At 44.5% G+C, this 25,231-nt stretch overlaps 1 protein-coding gene and 1 long non-coding RNA gene across 3 annotated transcripts in view; one reads left to right on the top strand and one right to left on the bottom strand.

The window, feature by feature from the left end:
* Positions 1 to 15,360: 15,360 nt before the first annotated feature.
* Positions 15,361 to 18,664, bottom strand: LOC144370282 (uncharacterized). The gene is made up of 2 exons (XR_013430214.1): positions 18,137 to 18,664; positions 15,361 to 16,482 (listed from the first exon to the last, which is right to left on the bottom strand). It is a non-coding gene; the product is annotated as an uncharacterized LOC144370282 (long non-coding RNA).
* A 55-nt stretch (positions 18,665 to 18,719) lies between these two features.
* Dock5 (dedicator of cytokinesis 5) overlaps positions 18,720 to 25,231 on the top strand; it is a 184,016-nt gene continuing 177,504 nt past the window's right edge. Inside the window, exon 1 of one of the 2 annotated variants that reach the window (XM_078030869.1) lies at positions 18,720 to 18,978. In XM_078030869.1, the coding sequence (XP_077886995.1) occupies positions 18,936 to 18,978 (43 nt within the window). In that variant the 5' untranslated portion in view covers positions 18,720 to 18,935. Of the gene's footprint in view, positions 18,979 to 19,147; positions 19,412 to 25,231 lie in introns of those variants that run through there. The other variant, XM_013365008.3, reaches the window with a different exon arrangement.

The raw sequence follows: 25,231 nt of genomic DNA, 5'->3' as shown, positions 1-25,231 counted from the left end.
TGGTCCTGGATTTTACATCTTTAAAACAGTGTCCCCAAGCTGTCTGTGCTAAAGGACAATCTCTCATGGACACTTTTGAAGAATACCACAAAATTAGTGGTATGAAATCATGAAATGAATACAAAAATAACACAAACCCTAAATATTTTAATAGATACACTAGTAATAAAATAATACTTCCATAAATATAATAAAAAGCGGAAAATTATAAAAACTGTGCACATTACATTTATTCAAAAATATGAAAGACTTATTCACTAAAAATAATAAAACCTTGCTGAGAGAAATTGAAGAAGACCTGAGTAAATGGGAAAACATAACATGTTCAAGTATTGAAAACTCAATATTCTCAGTCCTCCCCAAATTGACATATAGAGCCAATGTGATCTCAATCTCCTGCAGGGCATTTTTGTTGAAATTGAGAGACTCGTTCTAAAATAGAAATGGAAATTCCTGCAAACTTAAAGTATAAAAGTCATTTTTAAAACTAGAAAGCTGGAGGAAACTATCGGATTTCAAGATGTACTATAAAGCTTCAGTAATTAAGATAATTGATGAAAGAAGCAGCATAAAGATCAATGGAACAAAACAATAAATCCAGAACTAACCCTATTTATATATGGTCATTTCATTTTCTACAAATAGGCAATTCAATGGGAAATAGGCGATTTAATGGGAAAGGGACAATACTTTTCACAAACAGAGCTGGAACAACTGGATATCTATGTAGGAAAAAAAACTCATTAATCCTCACCTCAAACTATCACAGAAATGAGAAATGTATTGTACCCTAAATGACAAAAAAAAAAAAAGTGCCAAAATTTGTAATTAGAACATGGGAGAAAATCTTTAAAACATTGAGGGAGGCAAAGTTGTCTTAAATGGAGTCAAACTACAAAGAGTAACATTTTTTTTTTCTTTTCAAAAGTCATCATTAAGAAAATTTAACTGGGTGTGATGGTGCATGCTTGTAATACTAACCATGCAGGAAGCTGAGGCAAGTTCAAGGTCAGTCTCGGTAACTTAGCAATACCCTGTCTCAAAATAAAAAATAAAGGAGGATTGAGGATGTCTGCAGTGGTAAAGCACCCCTGAGTTCCATCCCTGGTACTGTCCCACCCCCAAAAAAAGCAAAAGAAAACTGAAAGACAAGGAGATTCATGCCATGTATCTGATAAGACTTGTATCAAGATATAACGACTCTGACAACTCAATAACAAAGCCACAAGCACGTTTTGAAAACGATTTGATTTGAACTGACTCTTCATGGAAGAAGCTACGTAAATGGTGACAAACACCTGAGAGCCGCTTACTGTCCTCAGTCATCTGGGAAATGCAAACTAAAACCACAATGAGGTCCAACTAGGCCCAGGGAAATGGCTTTTTTTTTTTTTTTTAATGTCACACCTGGACTAGGACAGTGGTAGGATTCAAACTAGAGGCCCTGGTGTCCTGGAAAGAGCAGGTCCCATTAGAATCCAGGGAGCCTCCTAGGGCACACTCTTCCTAGGGAGAAAAAGGTGGGACAGTTTGGTCTTATGCGGACACTTGTCTGTTCTCAGAGGGGAGGATCTCATTAAAGTCTCTAAACCCTAAAGAAAACTAAAGTGGTGAGAAAAATGAGAACATTAGTTCATATATTAGATGCTGGGAGGAAGTGATTCTGAAGTCCATATATGTAAATAAGGAAGCGAGAAGGGCCAGGACATTTTTGAAACCAAAGAAAGAAACCTAAAATTGCCCTATTAAATAAATGGTATTAACATCACAATAATTAAAGTATGTGTGACATGAATAAGCAGATCAGTAGAACAGAACTGAAAGCCCAGCCGTAAATCAAGATGCATATGGGTATTGAGTATGCGATAAGGTTAGGTAGCATATCAATCAATAGAACTCCGACAGTATGTAGAGATTTGGAGAGTGAAAAGCTACATATAGGTCATATTGCATATACCACATTAAACCTCAAACGCATGAAATTGTAAAATAAATAAATAAAAATATAAAAGCATGAAAAGAAAATGTGGGTGAAGTCTTTTAAAATCTTAAGAGTTGGGAAGATTCCCGCCCCCGCCACTCCCTCCCAAGGAAAACTCAAAACTCAAAGTCATGAAAGAATATCCTGCTAAATTAAAAATAAAAACCTTCCTGATTAAATTACAAAAATCAAAGTCAAAGAAAAATGAAGATTTTGGAAAAATATAGAAGTGTTTTTCACAGAAAACGATGAACTTTCCCTAGTATATAGAAAGCACCTAGAGTCAGGCATGGTGGTGCGCACCTGTAATCCCAGGGACTCAGGAGGCTTGAGGCAGGAGCCAGCCTCAAAGACTTAGCAAGACTCTATCTGAAAATAAAAAATAAAAAGGGCTGGAGATGTAGCTCAGAGGTGCAGCACCCCGAGCTCAATTCCTGGTACCAAAAGAATCATTTTGGACTTCCAGTCAATGGAACCACAGGATAACATATTCATAGTGCTTTTTTTTAAGACAGAGAGAATTTTTTTAATATTTATTTTTTTTTTTAGTTTTCAGCAGAGACGGCATCTCTGTTTGTATGTGATGCTGAGGATCGAACCCGGGCCACACGCATGCCAGGCGAGCGCGCTACCGCTTGAGCCACATCCCCAGTCCGTATTCATAGTGTTTTAAGCTACTACATTTGTGTTAATTTGATTCAACATCAAGAGGAAACCAATACATTATGCACATATTATTTGTACTACTTTTAAAAATTGAAAGAAGCAGAAACAACCAGAAACCAGCCTGTCTTATAATAAGAGGAAGAGGGCAGAAATGGAATGAGGTCCCACCTTTGTCCTTGGTGAGGATAGATAGGGAAAGACATGATCTCGTTTGAATTGCTTCAGACACTTTAGCCAGGCCAGCCAAACTTCAGTCAATCCCTTGTGGGACTTCAAGTCTCCTGTTTCACACACACTTTTGTCCTGAACGTCTTTCCGTATGGAAGAACGTCCTGCATCCCAGTCACCTGCAGTAGTCATCAGAAGCCAAGTGACGTTCATGCATCTAGGCCCCACCACTACCACCTGTCCCTTCTTGGCCACTGATTTAGAATTCCACGTAGTGGTCGGTCAGAAGGATTGGAAAGAGAGCTTCTAGCAGATGTGTGACCTAGCTAGGCGGTTCAGGCCACCCACGTTTTATCACAGCTTCATTCCTCCATTCCTCTGGTAGAGGGCTCCTCTGCATTTTCCCACTGACCGAATGTTATATTTTAGAACATGTGCCCAGCAGCGGAACTTCAATGCTGTCACTAACCTACACTGACTGGGTGATGATTGATTGTTGTGTCGCTGGGGATTGAATCCAGGGACGTTTTAATACTAACCTACACCCCTGGCCCTTTCTGTATTTTATTTTGAGACAGGTTCTTGCTAAGTTTCCCAGGCTGCCTTTGAACTTGGGATCTCCCTGCCTCAGCCTCCTGGGTAGCTGGGATTATAGGCCTATGACACCACCTGGGGCTTGACTTTTAACAGGGTATTATTATTATTAACAGTTCTCTTTTAACAGGGTATTATCTTATGGTTGATGTGTGGTTGACATACCAGGGTAAAACACTCACCCCGCAAACATCCTTACTAGTTAATAAATTATGGGTGACCCTTCCTAGACTCATTGTTACTACAAAACCCAGGGAAGGCCGGAGGATTTTCCATTAAGTATGACAGAGAGAATTTACTCTGAGGCCCCTTAAGGAGATCTTGTAGGGAAACTTGCTTTCCCCAGAGTCATAAAGAGCAAGCGAGTAAGTAACTCACGAGTGGAAACAGAACTTTATTAGAAATACGATTCCATGATGGTCATTAAAACTAATGTGGTTAATATTAATATTTATATTATACTTTTAAAAAATGCATAATGACTCTCATTAAATCCTCACCAAAAAAATTATAAAGTCTATTCTTTACACGAGGACAGATTACACAGACTTCATAAGGAAGAAAATCCTGTCACTTACCACAACATAGACAAACCTCAAACATTTTGCTAAGTCAAATATGCTTGCAACCAAAGAACAAATCCTACAGGATTCTACTCATATGAAGTAGTCAAAAGCATAGAAACAGAAAATAGAAAGTTGGTTACCAAGGGCTAGACGAAAGGTGAGAAGAAATTATTTTTAACAGGTGTAGAGTTCCGGTTTTTCAAGACGAAAAAGTTCTAGAGATCAATTGTACAACAATTTGAATATACTTAGCACTATTGAAAGATACACTGAAACATGTTTAAGATGGTAAATTAAATGTTGTGGTTTTTACCATACTTTTTTAAAAAGAAAAGAATTCACACACACACACACACACACACACACACACACACACACACACAGAAATAGTGTTTTTCATGCAAGAAGCCAAATGCTGACCTAGGAATGAATTGCAATGCTTTGGAGACCAATCTAAGCTATGTGCTGAAACTGGGAAACTCAGCTGTTGTTCTTGGGTACGACACATTTAATCAGATTGGAACCCAGAACCTGAAGTTTTCAACTATTTATAGCTGGGTTGAACTAAGTGCTGTCCATGCTGAATCTGGAGAAGGGGAGGGGAGGCGAGGAGACCCACTCAGCTGGCCAAGTGCTTTTACATCCAAGGCGCTGGCTAAGTCCCTCCCAGTTGGACTGACTGGTCCCTGCCATTTCTGGGGCTGACTTACCTGCTCTCAGAGATGATCTCCTAGGAAGTCACACACTGTCTTGGGGTCCCTGACTTCTTGCCCCTAATCTGACCCAACACCAAATGGCCAACTATTTGCAGTGCTCCTGTGTCCACGCTGGGTCTGCATCTCCATTCTGCTCTCCCCATAATCAGTTACTGGCTGCCCTTGCCTGATTTTTCCATCCTCTCTGCTTGGATTTGCTCCCTGCCCCTGTCTCCTTCCTGTTTTTCCTCTTTGCCCTTTTTCCGGCTGCTTCATCCCTTCTCTGTTTTGTGGTTTCAGATCTTGATACAAAATACAATCACATTTAGCAAGAAACCCTGGGAATCATTAGAACATCGCTAAGAATTCTTACCATCTGTATACATAGCCCGTAAAACCTCGACAGCGAAACATTTGTACAAGATAAAGAAAAACGAGTCATTCTTGTCCCGCTCTCCGTGATACTGATACAAATGTGCATCATCTTCAGTCTGAAGGAGCACCTTTCAGGAAAAATCAGATCCACTTCCCATCTGGAAATATGGAAGTAACACTTAGGACTGTCAGCATGCAAATGAGCCCAATAGCACTCGAAGTCGGGGAACTTACATTGGGGTATGAAACCACCCCAAATACCCTGCAGATCCTCTTCTTGGATCTGATAATATTTTCTAATAACTCATTCCACTCGATGAATCATTTTGAAGGTAGCAAACTGAGGCGGAAAGAACAATGTATTTTGTGAAACTCTCCAAAAAAGGTGATCCCAATACAAAGGATCATGGCTTAGCCAGGAAGAATATGGGCCTTGAGGATGGATTATGACCAGACAGTCCAAGTTCTGACTTATCCACAGACTCTCGATCTTTTCTGTTCATCTATATAATGTAGATAAAAGTACTACCTACCTAGTAGAGTTGCTACCACAATTAAATGAGAGGATCTATGTAAAGCTCTTAGCCCATAGAAAGATTTGGATACATGGAACTAATGAAAGCAAAATAAAACTCTCAGTTCCTGTCATGAAAGAGCAGGTTTTAAAAGAATATTGGATATTCAAAACAAATCAGCCATTGGATAGCTGCAATTCACACTTACAGCAGCAGGTGGCACTAACACCATGTCTAGCTAGTACTGCGTTGAAACTGATTTTTTGGTTGTTGTTAGGGGGGTTGTTTTGTTTTAAGCATGTTTTTTTAGCTTTATTTTCCAGGAATAGCAACATTTTCCTCATGATCTTTTTATTTTTGTTTTTCCTTCATAGTTCATAAGCTATTTTCAGTTGTATATGGCAAATCGCTGCTATTTAAAAATGCAGACACAAATTGCCGTGGACTGATTCACGAAATTCCTAAATTTATTTTGAGGTTTGGCCCTGTCTGTGATTCATTCTCTAAATCAGATAATGTGGTTCTACTGTGGGTCACTGAAACGAGGATATTCTACATCTGTGGTCTTCTCTGATCCTTGGAAAGGTCGGGCCACTTTTGTGGGGTGCCATAGGAAATGCATTTATTAGAGGGAATGTTGGAAAAAAAAAGACTGAGCACTGAAAGTGCCCAGGGTGTAGAAACCATCCCCGTTTTCTGGATGGGTTTTATGCTGGTGGTTAACTTAGCAGCCATTGGAGTTACATTTTCCAATTCTGGTTTTTCTTGCTCTCGCCAGGACCTTCCAATATTTGATTTCCTCTGCTGCCTCTTTTGCAGCTGATGATGGTTCCTTCTCTGACCCAGCCTGGGAAGCCACAGGGTTGAGTTCCGGACTGTAGTGTAGCCAAGGCTTCCTTGGGCTACTCTTTTTTAGAAACTCTGTAAAAGTGTGAACCTGATTGTGACGTGTGAAACATGCACTGGAAGTCGACTTTAGGCACACACCCGCTCCGTGCAAAACGTACCTGTGCAACTTCTGCAGGCTCTCTTGCAACCAGACCTCTGTGGTTTGTGCACAAGGGTGATGCTGACAGAGATCACAACACCACCCTGACCACAGGGCCGGGCTGTCAGCTCACACTGGGCCGGAGGTGAAGGGTGAAGTCCTGCAAGAACCTTATATGGAGGTCATGGCAGCATTGAGAGAAGAATTCAAAATGACACCTTATAGCCCTCTGCAAGGCTCCCCACCCAAGGGAGTGCCCCACTGACGAGCAAAGGGCAAAGAATAGCTACGCGCTTGACCTGTGTAAACCCTCCCATGACAAACTGAGGTAAAACAGCTTGAAAGTTAGATTCCCTTCTATATTGAAACACGGATGCTTTCAAGGAGGGTACAAAATTTGCAAAAAATGAAAGATCATGGGTTACAACATAGTAGCAGCTTTGATGAAAGGGTCCCTGTATATTTTTTCCTCTATCATGTCCCCTTACATGTACCTCAAAACAAATGAAGATGCTGAGCATGGTGACTCATGCCTGTGATGCTAGGAACTTGGAGGCTGAGGCAGGGGAATAGCAAATTTGAGGCCTGAGCAACTTAGTGAGACTTGTCTCAAAATAAAAAATAAAAAGAGCTATGGATGTAGCTCAGTGTGGTAGAGCACCCCTGGGTTTAAGCCCTACTACCAAGGAAGAAAAAGAGAGTTAAATTATTATCTTCGTCTTTTTTTTTTTTCTGCTGCTATAACAGAATACCACAGGTTGGTTATTTCACAAAGAAAAGAAATGTATTTCTCACAGTTGCAGAGGCTGGAAAGTTCAAGAGCATCTGGATAAAAAAAACAACTGACAAGGAGATCTGTGCTACCCTATAACACAGCGGTAGGGCAAGCAAGCACAGGAGCAGAAAGGGAAGCTGGTGGGACCATCCTCATATCAGGAACCCACTCTCTCCAAGACGGCTTTCATCCATTTATTTATTTATTTATTTGGTACTGGAGATTGAACTCAGGGGCACTTGATCACTGAGCCACATCCCCAACCCTATATTTGTATTTTATTTAGAGACAGGGTCTCACTGAGTTGCTTAGCGCCTCGCTGTTGCCGAGGCTGGCTTTGAACCTGCGATCCTCCTGTCTCAGCCTCCTGAGCCGCTGGGATTACAGCACAGCCCTCATGAACTAATCACCTCTTACAGGTCCTACATCTTGTTTTGCTATGATGGCAGTTACATTTCAATGTGAGCGTTGAAGGGGACTTTCAAACCGTAGAATACATTTTGTGATAAAAATGTATTAAAAAAATATTTGTTGTTGACTATGTAATCCAGGTATATCAGCAGCAAATAAGGAAAATTAGGTCTCTTCCAATTTGTGTTTCTCACTCCCTTACATTGTGCAGAATGGTCTTTGAATACCACTCTAGCTGTGCTGCCAGAGGACATTCATTTTTTTCTTGCCTCCTCTCTTCTACCCCTTATTTCTCCCGGTACCTGGGATTGAACCCAGGCTCTTGCACATGCTAGGGGAGCACTTTATCACTAAGCCACATCCAAGGCCCTTTCTTTCTATCTATCTATCTATCTATCTATCTATCTATCTATCTATCTATCTATCTATCTATCTGTACTGGGGATTTAATCCAGGGACACTGAGCTACATCCCCATCCCTTTTTATTTATTTTTTTTTATTTTGAGACAGGATCTCACTAAGTTGTTGAGGCTGGTTTTGAACTCGTGATCCTCCTGCCTCAGCCTCCCAAGTTGCTGGGATGACAGGCATGCTCCATAACAACCAGCTCCTTTCTTACTTCTTACTGATGGGGATACATAGCATTTCTCATTTAAATACCGGCACCATACTTAAATTTCTCATAGATCCTTTTTCTATGTGAGTAGGCAGAGCCCCCTCATAGTTTACTAAAGGTTTGGAACAAAAATGAGTTAATTTTATCAAATGCTGCATTAGTCAGCTTTCCACTACTGGAACAAGTACCCAAGATAATAAGCTTGTAAGAGGAGAGATTTACTTTGGCTCACAGTTCAGAGGTTTCAGTCCATGGTCGGCTGACCCCTTGCTTTTGGGCCTGGGGTGAGGCTGCAGGTCATGGCAGGGAGCACCTGGTGGAGCAGAGTTGCTCACCACAGGCATCCCAGGAGGCAGATCTGCTGTGTGCTGTGTTTGTTGTTGTTTGTTGTTGTTGTTGTTTGTTTGTTTGTGTTGTTTTGTTTTTTGGCTCGTGGTTCCAGAGGTCCAGCCCAAGATGGGCTGACCCCATTGCTCTGGGACCAAGGTGAGCAGCACATGGGGAGTGAGGCTGGTGGAGAGGCCTGCTCCATTCACCGTGGCCAGGAAGCAGAGAGAGAAGGGGGAAGGGGTCCCAGGGAAGATGAACCCGTCCAGGGCACACCGCCAGTGACCCGCCCATCTCCTCCAGTCACGCCCCATCTGTCCACGGTTATCACCCCGTCAGTCCATTCAAACTAGGATGGACTGACGAGGTGACAGCTCTTCAACCTAGTCACGTCACCTCTGAACATTCCTGCGCTAACACAAGAGCTTTTGAGGGACACTTCCTATTGCAAACCATGATGCCTGCATGGCCCAGTCCCCTTAGAGAGCATGTCCTCAATGACCCAAGGGCTGCCACTAGGCCTCACCTCTTGAACATTCCACCACCTGCCAATAACACCAGGCTGGGGAGCAAGCCTTTGACACACAGACCTTTGGGAGACATTCCAGGTATGAACCACAGCAAATGCCTTTGGCACACCTATCCAGAGGATCACTTAATCTCTCTCCACTGACCTTCTGTTGAGATCAGTTCTGTTGATACATTTCCTGCTATGGCCACCATTGCCCTTTTAAAATAAAATCCACTTAGTCATTCTGTATTACTCTTTCATAGGGTGCTTAATGAGATCCACCGATATTTTATTTTGCATCTCTCCTTTGAGTTGTAATTGTAAAAATAGAAGTTTCTATTTATATTTTTGTTGTATATTTTAATGTGTTTTACTGCCAGGGTTATGCCAGTTTCATGCAATAAATTACAAAGTGTTCCGTCTCTTTCTGTGGAATTGTTTTTATTCTATTCAATTGACCCACTTCTAGAATATAAAAGAGTATTTGCTTGTATAACTAGGCCTGGCCTATTGTTCAGATGTAATATTTTGCATTTAATTTCTTCCATGTTGTTTAATCAGTTCAGTTTTTTTTTTATTTTTGGCTTCAATCTTGTTCACTTACATTTTCCTAGTGAATTCTGTCTTTCATTGCAGTGTTTACAATTTATTTTGTAAAACGACATCACAGACTTATGTAAATTTGCTTCTCTATATTTAGAGTTCTGTATCCTCTCTGATTCCTTATTTTGCATATTTATATTTTCCTTTTATTCTTCATTTAATTCATCTAGAAGTCTATCCATTTTTTTATCTGCTACTTAATAGGATTTACAGCAGATTGAGTAAAATAGATGGCCATTTGAATTTCCTTTTGTTCACGTTCTATATAGGTGGAGTTCTCTGTCTTTATACACCATCCTGAAGAATCCTAACATTTGTACCCAGACAACAAATTACCACAAAGATTTTACAAATAAAAGGACGAAGTTCAAGAGATGCTTTTTGGGGCAAATCACAGGAGAAATCGAAATAAAATTTCTAGGATCAGTCAGTGCATGTTTGGCACTTGTGTGGGCTAAGTGCAAAAGTTAAAATGTACAGACATTAATAAATTGATCACTTCTCAATGGAGTTTGCAGCCAGGAAGAACCTAAGTGAGTTTGTTCGAAGAGACTTTTTTGCATATGTGTGGCATAAGTTATTCTGGAAAACTAACCCTGAGGCACAATATTATGGGAGGGAAGGACTTAAGTAAGAGTAGTAAAATGACTAAGAAACTATGTAAGTAATGATCCCCAGGCTCTGTCCCTCAGCAATTACTCAGCTGAGCCAGGTAATTGTTGCAAAATATTTAAAGACAGCTGGTTATCATGAAAAAATAAATTCAGGAATATTGCCCAAATTCTGTTGGAAGGCAACTCTCGGATGGAGCCAGTCCTTGAGATGAAAGATTATACCCCCCAAAAAATTACTTTATTAACATTGCCTTCATTTTAATATTAAAGATAAGTTGTTAAACTGTTATTTTAAAATTTTTATTTATCTAATTTTTACTTTTTGGAACTGGAGTCTGAATGGAGGGGCACATTCCCAGCGCTTTTAGTTTTTATTTTAAGACAAGGTCTTGCGAAGTTGCAGAGGCTGTCCTTGAACTTGTGATCCTCTTGCCTCAGTCTCCTGAGTTGCTGCCATTATAGGGTGCACTGTCACCCCTGGTTTTGCAGTCACATAGTTGTTTGGTTCAAAGAATGCCTTTCAGAACATCCAAATTCAAACTCCAGCCATTCACCTGAGCAGTCCTTAAAGCTTTGAGTCACTCTTATTGTGGCCATTAAAAAATGTACACTAAATGTAATTTCTCCCTAAAAGATAAAAGAAAATGGCGTTCAAAAATATGAATTCTGAGGACAAGGACCAGCTAAAGACCTCCAACAGCTGTTCTGATCTCAATGAGCTAATGAACATGAAAGCATCTGTCTTAGTAAGTTTCTACATCTGTGACCAAAATACCCAACAAAAACATCATAAAGGAGGAAAAGTTTATTTGGGGCTCATGGTTTCCGAGGTCTCAGTCTCTACAGGACTAACTCCATTGCTCTGGGACCAAAATGAAAGCACTTCACCCAGAAAAGATGCGTCCCTCCAGGCCATGCCCCCAAAGATCCAAGTCCTCCGGCCAATCCCCACCTGCCTACACTCACCACCCAGTCATCCATTCGGACTAGGATGGCTGATTAGGTTATAACTCTCATAATTTGATCATTTCACCTCCGAATATCCCTGCATTGACAGGAGATTCTGGGAGACACCTCATATCCGAACCATAATATTCCTCCCACATTCCCCTAAAGCTCATGTCCATCTAATGATGCAAAATGCATTTATTCCATCTCCCAAAGTCCCATAATCTTAATAGATTGAACACTGCCCCCTCTGAGATCTCCCCCGCCCAAAAAAAAAATCTTGCTGTGAGCAAATCAAAAGCAAGTTACACGTATCCAATATTAGTGGCAGAGAGTGAGCATTTCCATTCCAAAAGGGAGGAGTAGGGACTTGGAAAGAATGGATGGGGCTAAAGCAGACTGTAAACCCAGGTGGCCAAACAGATCCTCTAACTTCACATAGAGCATCTCAGATACACTGCAGGGAGATATGCTCTCCAAAGGATGTGGACAGCCCTGCCCCTTGGGCCTTGTGGTTGTGGTGCACATGACTTCTCTTTTAGCTGGCCTCTCTCCACAGCCAGCAGCTTTTCTTGGCAGTCAGTCCATGTTGCTCTTAATTCATGGGGTCTATAGTCCAGCTTTGGCTTCACCTTCACAGCTTCATGCATCACCTGCTCAGGGCCAGCCTGTAAGCGCTCTGAACCTGCTGTGCTTTGCCTGGGTTCCCAGGTGTTCCTTTGACATTTTAGTGGAAGCCTCCAGGACTCCTTAACTTTAGCATCCTTTATTCCTGCAGAACCAGCATGATGTGGATGATGCCAAGGTCTGCTCCCAATTCTTGCAATACCTGGGTCTCCTGGAATCATAAGTGCAGCAGGCTCTGAGAACCTTTGTGGTTCAACATGGTGAAATAATGTCCTAGGCCCCTCTGTGCAAGCAGGGACCCCCCATGATCTCTTGTTAAAGGAATTTTATTTTTTACCTGCTTGAGCCTACAGTGGATGTTGTCTTGAAAATTTCTGATGCATCTTTTCTATGGTTTCTGTGTGAAATACTTAGCATCTCTTGAGAGATTGTAATCTCTTCAGCAAGCACAACTTCCTTGGCCCCAGCTTTACAGGAACTTTTAGGGTCAAACTGCAAGTTTTTCGAATTCTTTAGCTCTGTCTTCTGTTCCCATTTCTAACAGTGAACCTGGCACACCCATGCTGCGGACTGAATGTTGTGCTGCCTTAAATTTTCCTAAGTTGGATTAATAAGTCCATCACTTTTAAATTCAGCCTCACACAAAGTCTCAGGATGTGAGAAAAACTGTAGCCAAGTTCTTGGCCAGAATAGAACATGAGTGGCCTCTAGTCCAGATCCAAAAGGAGTCCTCATTTCCCTTGAAACCTCACGAGCACAGAGAACGTTCCTATCGGCATCCTAGTCGGTTGAGCTCCCACCAGAATCACCCATTAACCTCAGCTTCCAACATGCTAAAGCTTTTCCCACTGGTATCTCTAAACGTTTCAAAATTCCTCTCCCAAACCAGCTCCAAAGTCTTCTGGACTACATGGTCGACCACAGCAATGACCCCACTCTCGGGATCAATTTCTGGTTTTGTTAGCTTGTGTATCCCCATGACCAACAGGCCCAGGAAGGACAGCTAAGAGGAGGAAAAGGTTATTTGGGGCTCCCAGAGAGTGCTTCCCATCTGGTCCTGATTCTGTGATTTTGAAACCCACCCATCTCCTCCAGCCATGGTGATCTCTGGAAGGTCCTGGGTTGTGTCTCTCAGGTGAATCTGGCTATTTGTTCTTCTTATGCGCTGACCTTCACCAGGTGGCATTCTTCAGCCAGGCTCCCGGTCATTCCTGCTGAGAATCCCATGAGAAGGCCACCTCCCAATGACCACCAGAGCAGTCCGGTGTGGGCTACTGGCTCCTAGGGGTTAATTTTTTATGTGTAGTTCCCATCATTCAGGACAGAGTTAGAGAATTCCCCAAAACAGATTCGCTGCTTCAGCAGTGCCCACCCTCCCACCCTCTGACTTCTAAGACAAACTTTTCTATTTGGGATTCTTCTGTCAAGTGACTTCTCCTCCAAGAGCGTCTCCCGAGCCCTGAGGCAGACAGACTTCAGTGGGAAAGCTCCCTGGTGCCTCTTGCGTCAACCTGCTCCCTTTCCTGGAGGCCCCAGCCTTGCCACCCGCCTAGAGATGACCGTCGAGGAGTTAGCAAACTGTCGCACCAGGGTCACCTCCAGTCTCCTCCTCGGTTTTTGTACAGTCTGAAAGTTATAAATGTCTTTCACATTCATAAATGATTGGGGAAGAAAATCAAAGACTATTTCATGATATGAAACTTATATGAAATTCAAATTTCATGTCTACAATTAAAGTTTTATTGGAACACAGCCACACTCATTCATTTACATATCATCTACAGCTGTGGTCTCCCTGCCCCATATATGGTGTGTGTGTGTGTGTGTGTGTGTGTGTGTCTGTCTGTCTGTCTGTCTGTCTGTCTCCCTTTCCAATAAAACTCCACGGACCTCTGGTCTCCAGCACAGCTCCTGGAGTCAGGTTGTCTGGGTTTTACACTTAGTTTTGCCACTAATCACCTATGTGAGCAATTTCTTAACATCTTCTAAGCTACAATTTTCACATTTGTAAGGTGGGAATGATAAGAGTTATTTTTATTTCATTAGGTGGTACGAGGAGTGAATAAGCCAGGGCAAAGTTGGTCCATACACATTGGTTATTATTGATACCCTATAGCTGGCCACTGAAGAATGAAATTGTTCTGGTATTAAATAAAGACTCTAGACTGTTTTCTAAACTGACCACCAAGTGGTAGGAAGAAAAATCTGCTGAATATGATAGGTATCTAAACTAGTTATCTAGTCTTTGTGTCACTGTGACCAAAGAACTCTGAACGAAACTTCACTCTTGTCACAAATAAAGGTCAAGTTAGGCAAATACCTTCCTGTTCTTGCTGGTAGCCCGGAAACCTCAGCAAGCAAGTGATTTTCTTTGGTTATTTCATTTTGAAAGGCTGAATACAGTTTTCAGTATTTTTCATGTTCTCCTATGGTCATTGTTTATGTGAATATATGATTTTCTATAATTATATTGTGGCATATATAGTTTAATTATTTTCACTTAAGCTAAAGCCATAATTTTTCCTTATTGCTTCTCAGTTTTTATTCTTATCTCTTGTTTCAAACTGTTTGATGAAATATTTTAAATGTATATAGGAATCTTTCAAGATCTAAGATCTAGCAGAGTAGCTGATTGTGGTCCTACAACTTGGGAGGCTGAGGCAGGAGGAACGCAGTTTAAAGACAGCAATTTAATGAAACCCTGAACAACTTATAGAAACCCTGTCTCAAAAAGAGCTGGGGATGTGGCTCAGAGGTTAAGCACCTCTGGGTTCAATTCTTCGTGCAAAAAAATCTAAAATCTACATATAATAGAGTTTTTTTTAATTTAAATAATCAAGTAGTTTTGATTCTACGTCACCTCACAGTGGATCTGATTTTCAACAAATTAATAACTTCTTTTTGTTCATGTCATTAACCTCTCTCCATGGCTATCTCAGCTAATTTAGACATCTGTAACAAAGAGCATTCTAGAAACAAAACTAAAAGTGTTTTTGCTGAGTTTGTGAAAAGGGTAAAAGTGTTAACCAAGCATAAATGTTCCCATGACCCGTGAGGAGAGGAACCGCATTAGAACACTGACCAACTTCTCCTCATCCATCAGAGAAACTGGACCCCCAAAGTCACACGGCAGAACCAAGGACAGACCCAAAGGCACTCTCCACCCACATCATTGGGGGTATAGAGTGGAGAGTCATGCAAGAATATCTAGGGTATATGAGAAAGTGTTTCTGGGGCTGGAAAGACCTGTTCCTTTGGCCCACCCAGCACACAGGTCCCAAATCCCAGTGCATCGCCTGCTCCTGGGTCACAGAGAAACCACGCTGCTCCAAAGCATTTGCTCTCAGAAGCCTGCAGAGCCGCTCAGAAGCAATTACAATTTATTTACCTTTGTTGTTATTTATTTTTATTTTTTTTAGTTCCAGTGACCATTCCCTCATGTATAGGTTCAGAGAATGATGCTCCTTTATCTGGGGTGGAGGTTGGAGACACTTAGATAGGTTCTCACTGAGAAGCCGCGAATCAGCCAGACTTGGCAAAACCCAGCCTGGGTTCAGTGGAGGGAAGCGAAGCTCTGGCCTTTACACCCCTGCTACCCTTTCTCTTAGGAATTGTCAGGGATAATCACATACTCAGGTCAAAACAGCCTCCAAATGCACGTATCCTTTCTTTCTCCACGGCCCCTTCGCACAGAGCGAGCCAGTACTCATGTGTGTACAGTGTGTTTGTAGTTGTGTGGGCTTTGGAATGTGAGGGTCCTGGTTGTGGATTAAGCTTATTGCTTCTTCTGAAAAGATATCAGAGGAAAAAGAAAAGAATATTTCTGGGAAGCCTGCTGTCATTCCACCTACCCATCTGGCTGACTCTCTAATTTTAAGCCTCATTTTTATAAAAAGACTTTGAATAGCTCCGCTTTTATGATTTAAATGGACTTTCAAACTGGGATTTAACCATCTGATATAACAAAGTGGGTGGACTTAGTCTTCAGAGAGAAAAGAATAAACATACTGAAAGCTGTAATTAAAATTTTCCGCTTTCCCCAAGTCTCTTAAGGCAATTATTGTCAGACTCGAAATCTCCAGTGCCCAAATTCAAACCTCTAGTTTGGAAAAAAAAAAAAAAAAAAGCTACAGTGTGGGGTGAGGCAGTTGATATTGTTTTGGTAGAAATCAAGTTCCACTGGCTGAATGTATTATTCACATCGATGCATATGAATTTAAAAAAATATGTTCATGGCTAGAGGCCACAGCAGGTGGGTCCTATGGTCCAGGGCAAAGGGATTCAGCTCCTAATGGCCCATGTGGAGCAGTATCTGGGGAAGGTGATATAAAGGGTGAAAACAAGATAGAGATCTCAGAAGGGGAAATAGAAAAAATAAAAAGGGTAACTCTATTCTCTATTTTTTCAAACACTGAACCACAGCACCTTCCTTCACCGATCTTCTCTCTCACACTCAGGGGGACACCGCCAAGGTTCTGTATATCCAGTGAGAGGCTGGGATCTGAAAAATATACAAGCACGTCTCTTTTGGTCACATGTTCCAGGAACATGAGCTGATGGAGCGCTCTGAGGGGGCCAGCTCCCCCTGGGAAGCCCCGTCTGCTCACACTGCCCTCTCTTTGGTTCTCCCTCAGTGTACATCACCCTGACCACTGACGTGGCCTTCCAGCTACGCGGGTTCCTTTGGCCCTTTACACTCCACAGCAGGCAAGTTAAATCGTGTCCTCAGTTGGCTCAAGACCCTGGGAAAGTCTCTCGTGGTACTTGTGGGACATAGAACATATGAAGTCCTCCTTCATCCCATTACCTGCCTCTTGAACCAAATCTCCCCTGGCCTCCTAGTCCTCACTACCCAGGATTCCTTGCTGGCTTTGGACCCTGTCAAACATACTCAATGGCCCTTGCATTTTGCTGGTCTTGCTGTCCAGAACCCTGGCCCCCATCCTCACTTCCTCCAGGCCTGTCCCTGGGCTCATCAGAGACACCTTGCAGGGGCAGTCTCTCTACACAAACAGCACTGTCATATGCTCTGTCCTGTGCTCTGGGCTTCTCTCTACAGGCTTGTCTTATTTGGTGAGTGTCTATTTGTTCTTGTCTTACTGGTTCCTTCTCCCGGGTAAGCTCTGTGAAGACAGAGATTTTACTTTATCCATTACAGTGCTTCCATTCTTGGAACAATACCCGACACCCAGCAGGAACTTGGCTAATATTTGTGGGAAGAAGAGAGAAGAAATTACCTAACCTGAGGAATTCAGTTCATCACGTCATTGATGGACTAAGAGAAATTATTTTGGGGGAAGATGGGGCATTCCTTCTGGTTCTCAAGTCTAAAGTGACAGAAGCATTTCTTAAGTTGATCACTAGATGTTGTGAACAGATAATGCATTTATTTGGTTGACAGGAAAAAAATAACTCCTTAGAGTTCACTTTCCAAGGAGGAAAAATGAGATTATTTTTTATTTTTTAAATTTCAGGCCTGGCGACACACACACACACACACACACACACACACACACACACACACACACACCAAAAAAAAAAATCACCAAAGTGCACTAATTCTCCGCTCATGTGTAAATATCCTTTACTACATGTTTTTCTTTCTATTTGGAGCACTAAATAGGCAAGAAAATCTCTACAGACCCCAAGGACAATATAATTTCTTGCAAGAGGTATTTTCTGAGACTGAAATTACGGGCTGTTCACTCTGTTCCCAACTTTCCTTCTAAGTGCGAGGCAGCAAAGGTACAGCCAGGACAACTACCCCATCTTCTCATTCTCCAGGTCTCTCCAGGGGGCAGTGGAAGGGAGCCAGAGAGGGCGCCACCTGCAGCCTAAGGCCGTTCCAATGCGCAGTCCTTGCTTTTGGATCCTCATCGATAATAGGAGAGAAGGAAGACGCACAGGGCTGTGCCCGGGCCTCTTTCCCTCAGGGGTGCTCTCGGGGCTGCTAGCCAGTTGGAAAAGGGAGTCTTGGGCGGACTTTTCTCCTGAGCGTGAAAATCTGCATTCCTTCAGCTGGGGAGGAGTCCCCGTGTTTTCGGATACTGGATTTCCAAATTAGGGCTTTTTACATAATTTCCCCAGAGGATCCCCTAGGAAACGACTTGATACTTCTAAAGCGCCCTTCTCCCTTGCACCAGTTCCCTATTTACCAGAAGCCAAAAGTCCTGCTTTCAAAGCTGCACCCGGTGGCTACAGAACGCGTCTGCGCTGGAGCCAGGCTTCCGGCTCTTGTGTCTGTTGAAGTTCTGGGGTGAGCTCCGGAGCGCACTACTCATTCATTCAACAAATATTCACTGAGCGCCCCAGAGTGCAGGCGCTGGCGGTGTCCCGCAGGCGAGAAGAAACTCTCTACTCCTTCTTCTTCCGCGACTCCCGCGCGCAGGGAAGCGCAGCCCGCACCCCGCGCCCGCTGTCCGGGTGTGCCCAGCGCCTCCAGCCCCCGGGCGCCGGCGGCTGGGAAGCCGCCCCGCGGGATCCAGCCTCCAAGGGCTTCCTCTGGGTGGGGAGGCGGGGCAAAGGGCAGACCACTAAAAGGAAAGAGCTAGACCCCAGTCCGCCCTGGGAAGCGGCTTCGGCGAGCGCGCTAGGCGGAGCCGGAGCCGCAGCCAGCCGGCCTCTCGGGCGCGGGCGGGAGAGGCGGCGCCGGCGGCTCCGGGCTCGGAGGCGGCCCCGGCGGGCGGAGGGCGCGGCCGGCGGGAGGGGCCGGGGCGGCGCTGGGAGGGGCGCGCACGGCGGCGCGGCCGCCGGCCCTGCAGGTGACCGCGGGTGGCGCGGTGCGGGCGCGAGCCGGGGCGGCGCTGCGGGGAGACGGCCGGCGCGGAGTCGGGGCGAAGTTTGCCGAACATGGCGGAAGAGCCCGGGGCGCGCAGGAACGCGCTGCGGCGGCAGGCGCTGGAGGAGCTGTAGCCGCCGCCGCCGCCGCCGCCGTCGCCAGGCGAGGTCGCCGCCATGGCCCGCTGGATCCCGACCAAGAGGCAGAAGTACGGGGTTGGTGAGTGCGTGCCCCACCCCGCCGCCGCCAAGTTCGCCCGGAGCGGCGGGACCAAGCTCGCGCAAAGTTGGGCCGCCTGGCGCCGGCGCGGGCGGACCGGGACCCTGCTCCCGCTGCCCTGGCTCCCGCCGCTGCAGCCTGGGGGTGGGAGGGGATCGCAGTGGGGGAACTGGCTCCGGGTTTCGGGAACCCGAGTGGCAAAAAATGCAGTTAGGCTTCGGGACGGTGGTCCCCAAGCTGAAGCACGTTGCGGGTAGGAACGTCCAGGCGAAGCAGCCGCGGGTGGCCCACGGGGGCCCGCAGCTCTGCCGCTCGCGCGCTGCGTCCCGTCCTGAGTCGCTCCTGCAGTAGGTAGCCCGCCCAGAGCGACGCTGGGGACGGGTGCTCGCGGTGCCAGAGCCTTCCGGCTCCCTCCTGCACTTTCCTTCTCGAGGTGAGGAGTTGGGGTGGGAAGCCGCCCCAGGACCCTAGTCCTGATAACAGTTGTAGGCGGAATGGGAAGCTGAAAGTTGCGGTATGGAGGTGACGGAGGGACAGGAAGTGTGGCGTGGGAAGGGGTGGCCGGGGCTGGGGCTGCGGACACTTGTCCCTCGCGAGCTTGGGGAGAGAGGTGTGAGATGCACTTCCGAACCCCGAGATTCCCCACAGGGTACCCTGAGCACTTTGCATGGGGTCTGCGGGACCGGGCTTGTGTTGGCGCGTGGCTTTAGTGACCGAGGTGTGGGACAGCCGCTGGTCGCCCGGGGATCCCCTGTGATGTTGGCGTGGATCCGAAACAGTGGATGCGCCCTGCCTTGACCCAGGTGGAAAGCCGCGATGCTTTCACTTTTCCTCCAGGAGCGAGGTGGTCTGGTGGGAGGCTGCTGCCATCAGCCGGGCGATTAGCAGGGCAGTTGGACCTGGGAGGGAGCCTCTGCTAGAAACTGTTGTGTGTGTGGAGAATTTATCACTTCCTTCTGTTCATTCATTCGTCCTGTTGGGAATTGAATCTTACGCCACTCTCTTCCGTGCCCCCTCTTTTCCCTCACCTCCTGGTTACGGGGGAGCAGTCCCCATGGTTTTATCCTGTGCTTTGGCAGCCAACTCAGTTTCACAGACATTTAACATGTCTAGATGTCTCCGTGGCCATGAGTCAGGTTTTTTTTTTTTTTAATTTTCTCATATTTACCATATCCTTAGATTGATCCAGAGTGAGGCGTGTGTATTATTATCCCTCTTTTTCAAAAAGTTTTTTTTTTTTCCTTTAAGTTACTTTTGGAATCTTTGCTCTCTCTCATGGCTACAGCTCAGAAGGGAGTAGGGATATTTCTTTTGCCCCAAATTTCACCAGGTCATGGTTCAGTCCTGAGGCTTCCTAGGAGACTGGGACTCCTCACCAGGTACAGAAGTAGCCTGTAATTATGGAAGTGAAATGCTCAAAAATAGCTGGAGGATTGGATGTGAGTAACATGCCCCGGGCCCTGGGTTCCATCTCCAGCCTCAAGGGGTGGGGGTGGGGGAAATGAAATCAATTAATTTGAGTATTATGGAGTACTAATTGCTGAGTGAAATCACATTCAGCAGCGCCTAATCGCTGATTACTAATTACACAAATGTTATCAATTCTAATTTTGCTTAACTAGGTTAAAAGTTGTTTCCAAAAAATTATGACTTAATGCAAACATGTTCCAAAAATGTGGTTTTTATTGCCATAGTCACAGGAGCAAGTATGATGTTTTCTTTTTAATTCCTTAATCCTCCCCCCCCCCCCCATGTTCTGGAGTCAGTTTGGTGTGACTTATCATCAGTCAAGAAAAATATTTGGATTGCACTGGGTACTAACTAGTGTAAGCGGATTGCCCCAGGAGGTAATTTGGGACATTTACTTCACTAGACATAATAGATTCTGGCTGGTGTGAATTTGAGAAAAGAACCCACAGTTAGAACTCATTAACTGAAGTGTTGACGCCATTGTTTGAAGTTGCATTGTTGTTGGATTCCCTGGCTGCTGGGAAGGCTTCCGTGGCCTACAGGATGGTCGGAGGAGCCAGGCTTTCCGAGTTCCCAGAGTTGGGGTTCCACCTCTTCACATTATCTGACTGCTGCTTTCATTACTCCCTGGTGCAGCAGTATGCCATGAGAGTCCCTCCTTTGGACTTTGCTCCCATCATGCTTGTCCCCTGCAGAGAGTTCTTTCCTGATTCTGCATCCCACAGTCCGCTCTCACTGCCTCCTTCAAATTTGCTTTTTGCCACATCTTCCCAAACCTTCGTCACAGTCCCTGTATTGTGCTATAACTTAGTGTGCTGCTTAGCCTCTAATGCTCATCAGTGATGCAGAAGGTTGTGGTCTTGTATCCTTGTCACCCAGGAGGTGTGCCAGGTGTGTGTAGCCTCCTCCTTATTCACGGTGTCTCTTCCCGCTGAGTTCCGAACATATGAAATGGAAAATTCCAGAGAGCACATTCACTTAAATTTTATGACCACATATTGTTGTAATTACTCTGTTTTATTGTAAGTTATTGTTGATCTCTTACTGTGCCTAACTTATGAATTAAACTTTATCATAGGTATGTATCGTAGGGAAGAACAGGACACAAAGTGTTCAGGACCAGTGTCACATCTGCTGGTGGGGGTATGGTTCATGGGTGAAGGAAATCATAGGCTGGGCCTCTTGAGACCTGGCCATGACTGAGAGCTAGCCCCTGCTGTAGCTGGGCGTGGCAGAGGAGTCTGCAGGGCTGTGCATGAGGGCAGAGCTTTGGTCTGCATTTCGATTGTGTCCAATGAAGCTAGTGGTCTTCACTATCTAGCTTTCTTTTGGTGCTCGCTTGGCTTTTCCTGACATGGCCTAGAGTTTTCTATAGGGACTGTAGTGCAGTTGGTCTGGGAGTTCTTCTTAGTCCTTGAATGTAATACATTTGACTCTAACTCTAGTATTTAGTGGTTCTAAGTGGCCCATGTGTGTTTGCTGTGTTATCAAGTAAGAGTATCATAGACTTGATTCTTGGAACTAAGAGTACTCTGGTACTCCAGTGTGAGGTGCTTAGTGCTAAGTGCTTAGAACAAGTGCACTTTCCTGGGGCCAGGTGACATTTTCTCCTCCTCCTTGCTTCCTTTTTATTTCCTTTTTCTTTTACCTTCCTCTCCCGCTCTCTTTCTCTCTTTCACATATATAAAGGTATAAAATTCTATATGAATTTTATGCAGATAATAGTGACAAATATGCAAATTGGTTTTTGAATTATTGAAGCATATTTGAAGTCCGCTTCCAGACAGACCATTATGTCAAGAACAGCCACAGGTTATGTTGGTTATGGATTTTTTGCAAAGTAGTACACTATTTTATTTTAATTTTTATTAGTTGTTGATGGATCTTTATTTTATTTACTTATTTATTTATATGTGGTGCTGTGAATTGAACTCAGTAAAACCTCACCCATATTAGGCAAGTGCTCTACCACTGAGCCACAACCCCAGCCCCAAAAGTAATACATTATTGCATGTTGGCATTTCCAGTATCTCTTTCTACAGTGTGAGAAAAGGTAATTTGGGGAAATATTTGCTTTCAGTGTTAGCCCTTTGATGGTTTAGTTGTGCTTGCCCCAATTAGTCCAAAAGCATATTTGCGTGTAGAGTAGATCCTCACGTGCCGATTGAAGACAAGCCCAACTCTTGGGGGTCTTTGTTAATGCATCCAGGTATGCTGATGCTGCTCATCCGATTCTTCCTCTCTGTGGACATCATATTTCTCATGATCTAGCTGGGGTGTGACAGTGACCTGGGAGGAGGGTTCTTAGAGTGACTCATCCAGTTTCCTTTGAAGGAGAGGAACTTGGTACCAGAAGAGGTACAGTGAATTGCTTCACACAGGGAGTGCTTGCCTTTTGGGGAACATGCACCACTTTGGCAAAGCAGTGAAACCAGTAGGCCCTTAGAATGATATTTCTAAGTGCATCAAGTAAAGTACAAATGATTCAAAGAGAGACCCATTGTATTGAAATAAAGTTGTCAAGTTCCTTTTCAAATTTTCAGATATTATGTGTGCTTTTTATTATTAATGCATTAAATAGTGAGCTCCAGATAATAGCTACCATAATTTTGAATCAGTGATGAGCTCACATGATTCCAAGATATCTGCAGTTACCGTGATATGATATGAAAGTACCGGTGGTTTCTGTTGGTGGCAGTGTCACAGGCACTCCTAGATCAACTGTGGCTTCCTGCTTGCGGTCAGAAGTGAGGTAAATGCCGAGTGTCAGAAAGCAGGAGGGTAACTTTCATTCCCAGTCAAATCCTTGGACCCTCTGAATTTGAGCTCAGATGATGTTAGTCACCTTTTTGTTGCTGGGACTGGAATACCCGACCGGAACTACTTAGAGGAGTAAAATTTGTTTTGGTTGCATAGGGTCAGAGTTTCAGTCTGGGGTGGGCTAGCTCCATGGCTCTTGGCCCACTCTGAGACAGATTGTCATGGCGGAAGGCGTGGCAGAGGAGGCTCCTGAGCTCAAGGCATTTGGGGTGGGGGGAGAGAAGAAAGGAGAGGAGGAGGGAGGAGCCCAGGGGCAAAATGTATAATCCCAAGGCACACCCCATGCGTCTACAGTCACCTCTACAGTTTCCTCGCAGTGATCCATTCAAACGACTAACCCATCAAATGGACCAATCCACAGGTGATGTTGCAACTCTCAATCATTTAACAGCTCTGCCCTGTGCAGTAACACGGGAGCTTTTAGGGGCAGACCTCCCATCCAACCCAGATTAGGAATCTTTGGCTGATGATCACAAGGCTAATTAGTTATAGAATCACGTGAGCAGCAGTGACAGTAGTGACACTTGTCCTTTACCTCTCTACCTGTGACACGATGCTAGACATTACCTAGTTGTATTCACCCTCGTGTGCTCATGTTCTGAGAACACTGAGGCTAAGGAAAAAGGATGGGAAAATTAATATTCATTAAGAACTTACTTTGTGAGGTACTGATCCAAACTTTTCTGAACAAGTTCTTTTTGAATCGTTTATTTCATTATGGTCCAGGGCCATGAAGGGGTCTTGGAGATATTTTCAGAGGGTTCATGGGATGAAAAGTTGTTGCATTATACTGCTGAGATGTCATTGGCCTGTTGTCATTCTCTGTTAAGTGAACGTGGACTTTCCCAGTGGTGATGTGACGTGCACAGTGGCACCAGCTGGACACAGAGGTGGGTAGGAGGAGCTGGCCGTCCTCTGAGAAGCCAGATGCTGAAGTGATACACAGACATGTAAAACAATGCCACGCTCCCAAGTGTTTTTCTTTGGAACAATAATTTCATTTATGGAAGGCCTGTATGGTTGCTGATGTGTATGGGATTGTGGTGATTTTAAATTAGTATGTTTTAAAAGTGTCAATTTGGATTCCACAGGGAAACTAGCCATAGGTATAACCCACACGGACGAAAGCTCTTTGGGGATCCTCAGTGACTTGAAGGGCATACAGGGCCTGTGAGACCCACGTTTGAGCACTGCAGCTTCACATGTTGTTCCATGAAGTCATCCTGGAAAACAAGGTCCCCAGAAGATGAATTTCTCACCCATAACCATGTAATCTCCTAAACCAAAGTCGGCTCCATGTTGTGTTCCCAAGCTCCAGCTGTTCATCTGCCACCTGATCCTTCCCGTGTCCAGGTGCCATTGTGGAGCACCTCCTTGGCGAGGGCCATACCCACTTGCCATCTGCAACCTTTTCTTCTCTTTTCCACTTAAGCAGTCTTTGAAAAAGAAAACCTTGCGTCATTCCCGTCACTCACCATAGAAAGGAGCAACCGTGCACATAAAGGCAACAGAAAGCACAGAGTGTGGGATTCTGGCTGGACACCATCACCTGTCAAGGCCAGAAGGATCCTCCTTGTCTTCACTGGAGAGTGGGGAGGCTGGTGCACAGCCGAGTCTTCTCGTTGATAGGCTAGGAGTTCTTATTTGTGGTGGTGATGTCCTAGGAGGTCACAGCAAATACCGAGTGAGTACACTAGGCCCTTTCCTCCTTGGTTTTGCTTTTCACTGTCCTAGTTACCTGTGATCGACAGGAGTCGGAAAGAATTAAATGGGAAATCCCAGGATGAGCCGTTCATAGGTTTTATTTATTTATTTGATGCTAGGGATTGACCCAGGGCCTTGAGCAGGCTCAGCCTAGACTTTACCACCAAGCTACAACCCAGCCCACAGTTCGTAAGTTTTAAATTGTGCGCTGTTCCGAGTAGCGTGATGAAATCTCTCACCTCTTTGCTCTGTCATGCCC

Source organism: Ictidomys tridecemlineatus, chromosome 14 (assembly GCF_052094955.1).
Source record: "Ictidomys tridecemlineatus isolate mIctTri1 chromosome 14, mIctTri1.hap1, whole genome shotgun sequence".
NCBI classification, from domain to species: Eukaryota; Metazoa; Chordata; class Mammalia; order Rodentia; family Sciuridae; genus Ictidomys; species Ictidomys tridecemlineatus.
The sequence above is the reverse complement of the archived record's forward strand: the minus strand, read 5'-3'. Positions and strand labels throughout refer to the sequence as shown.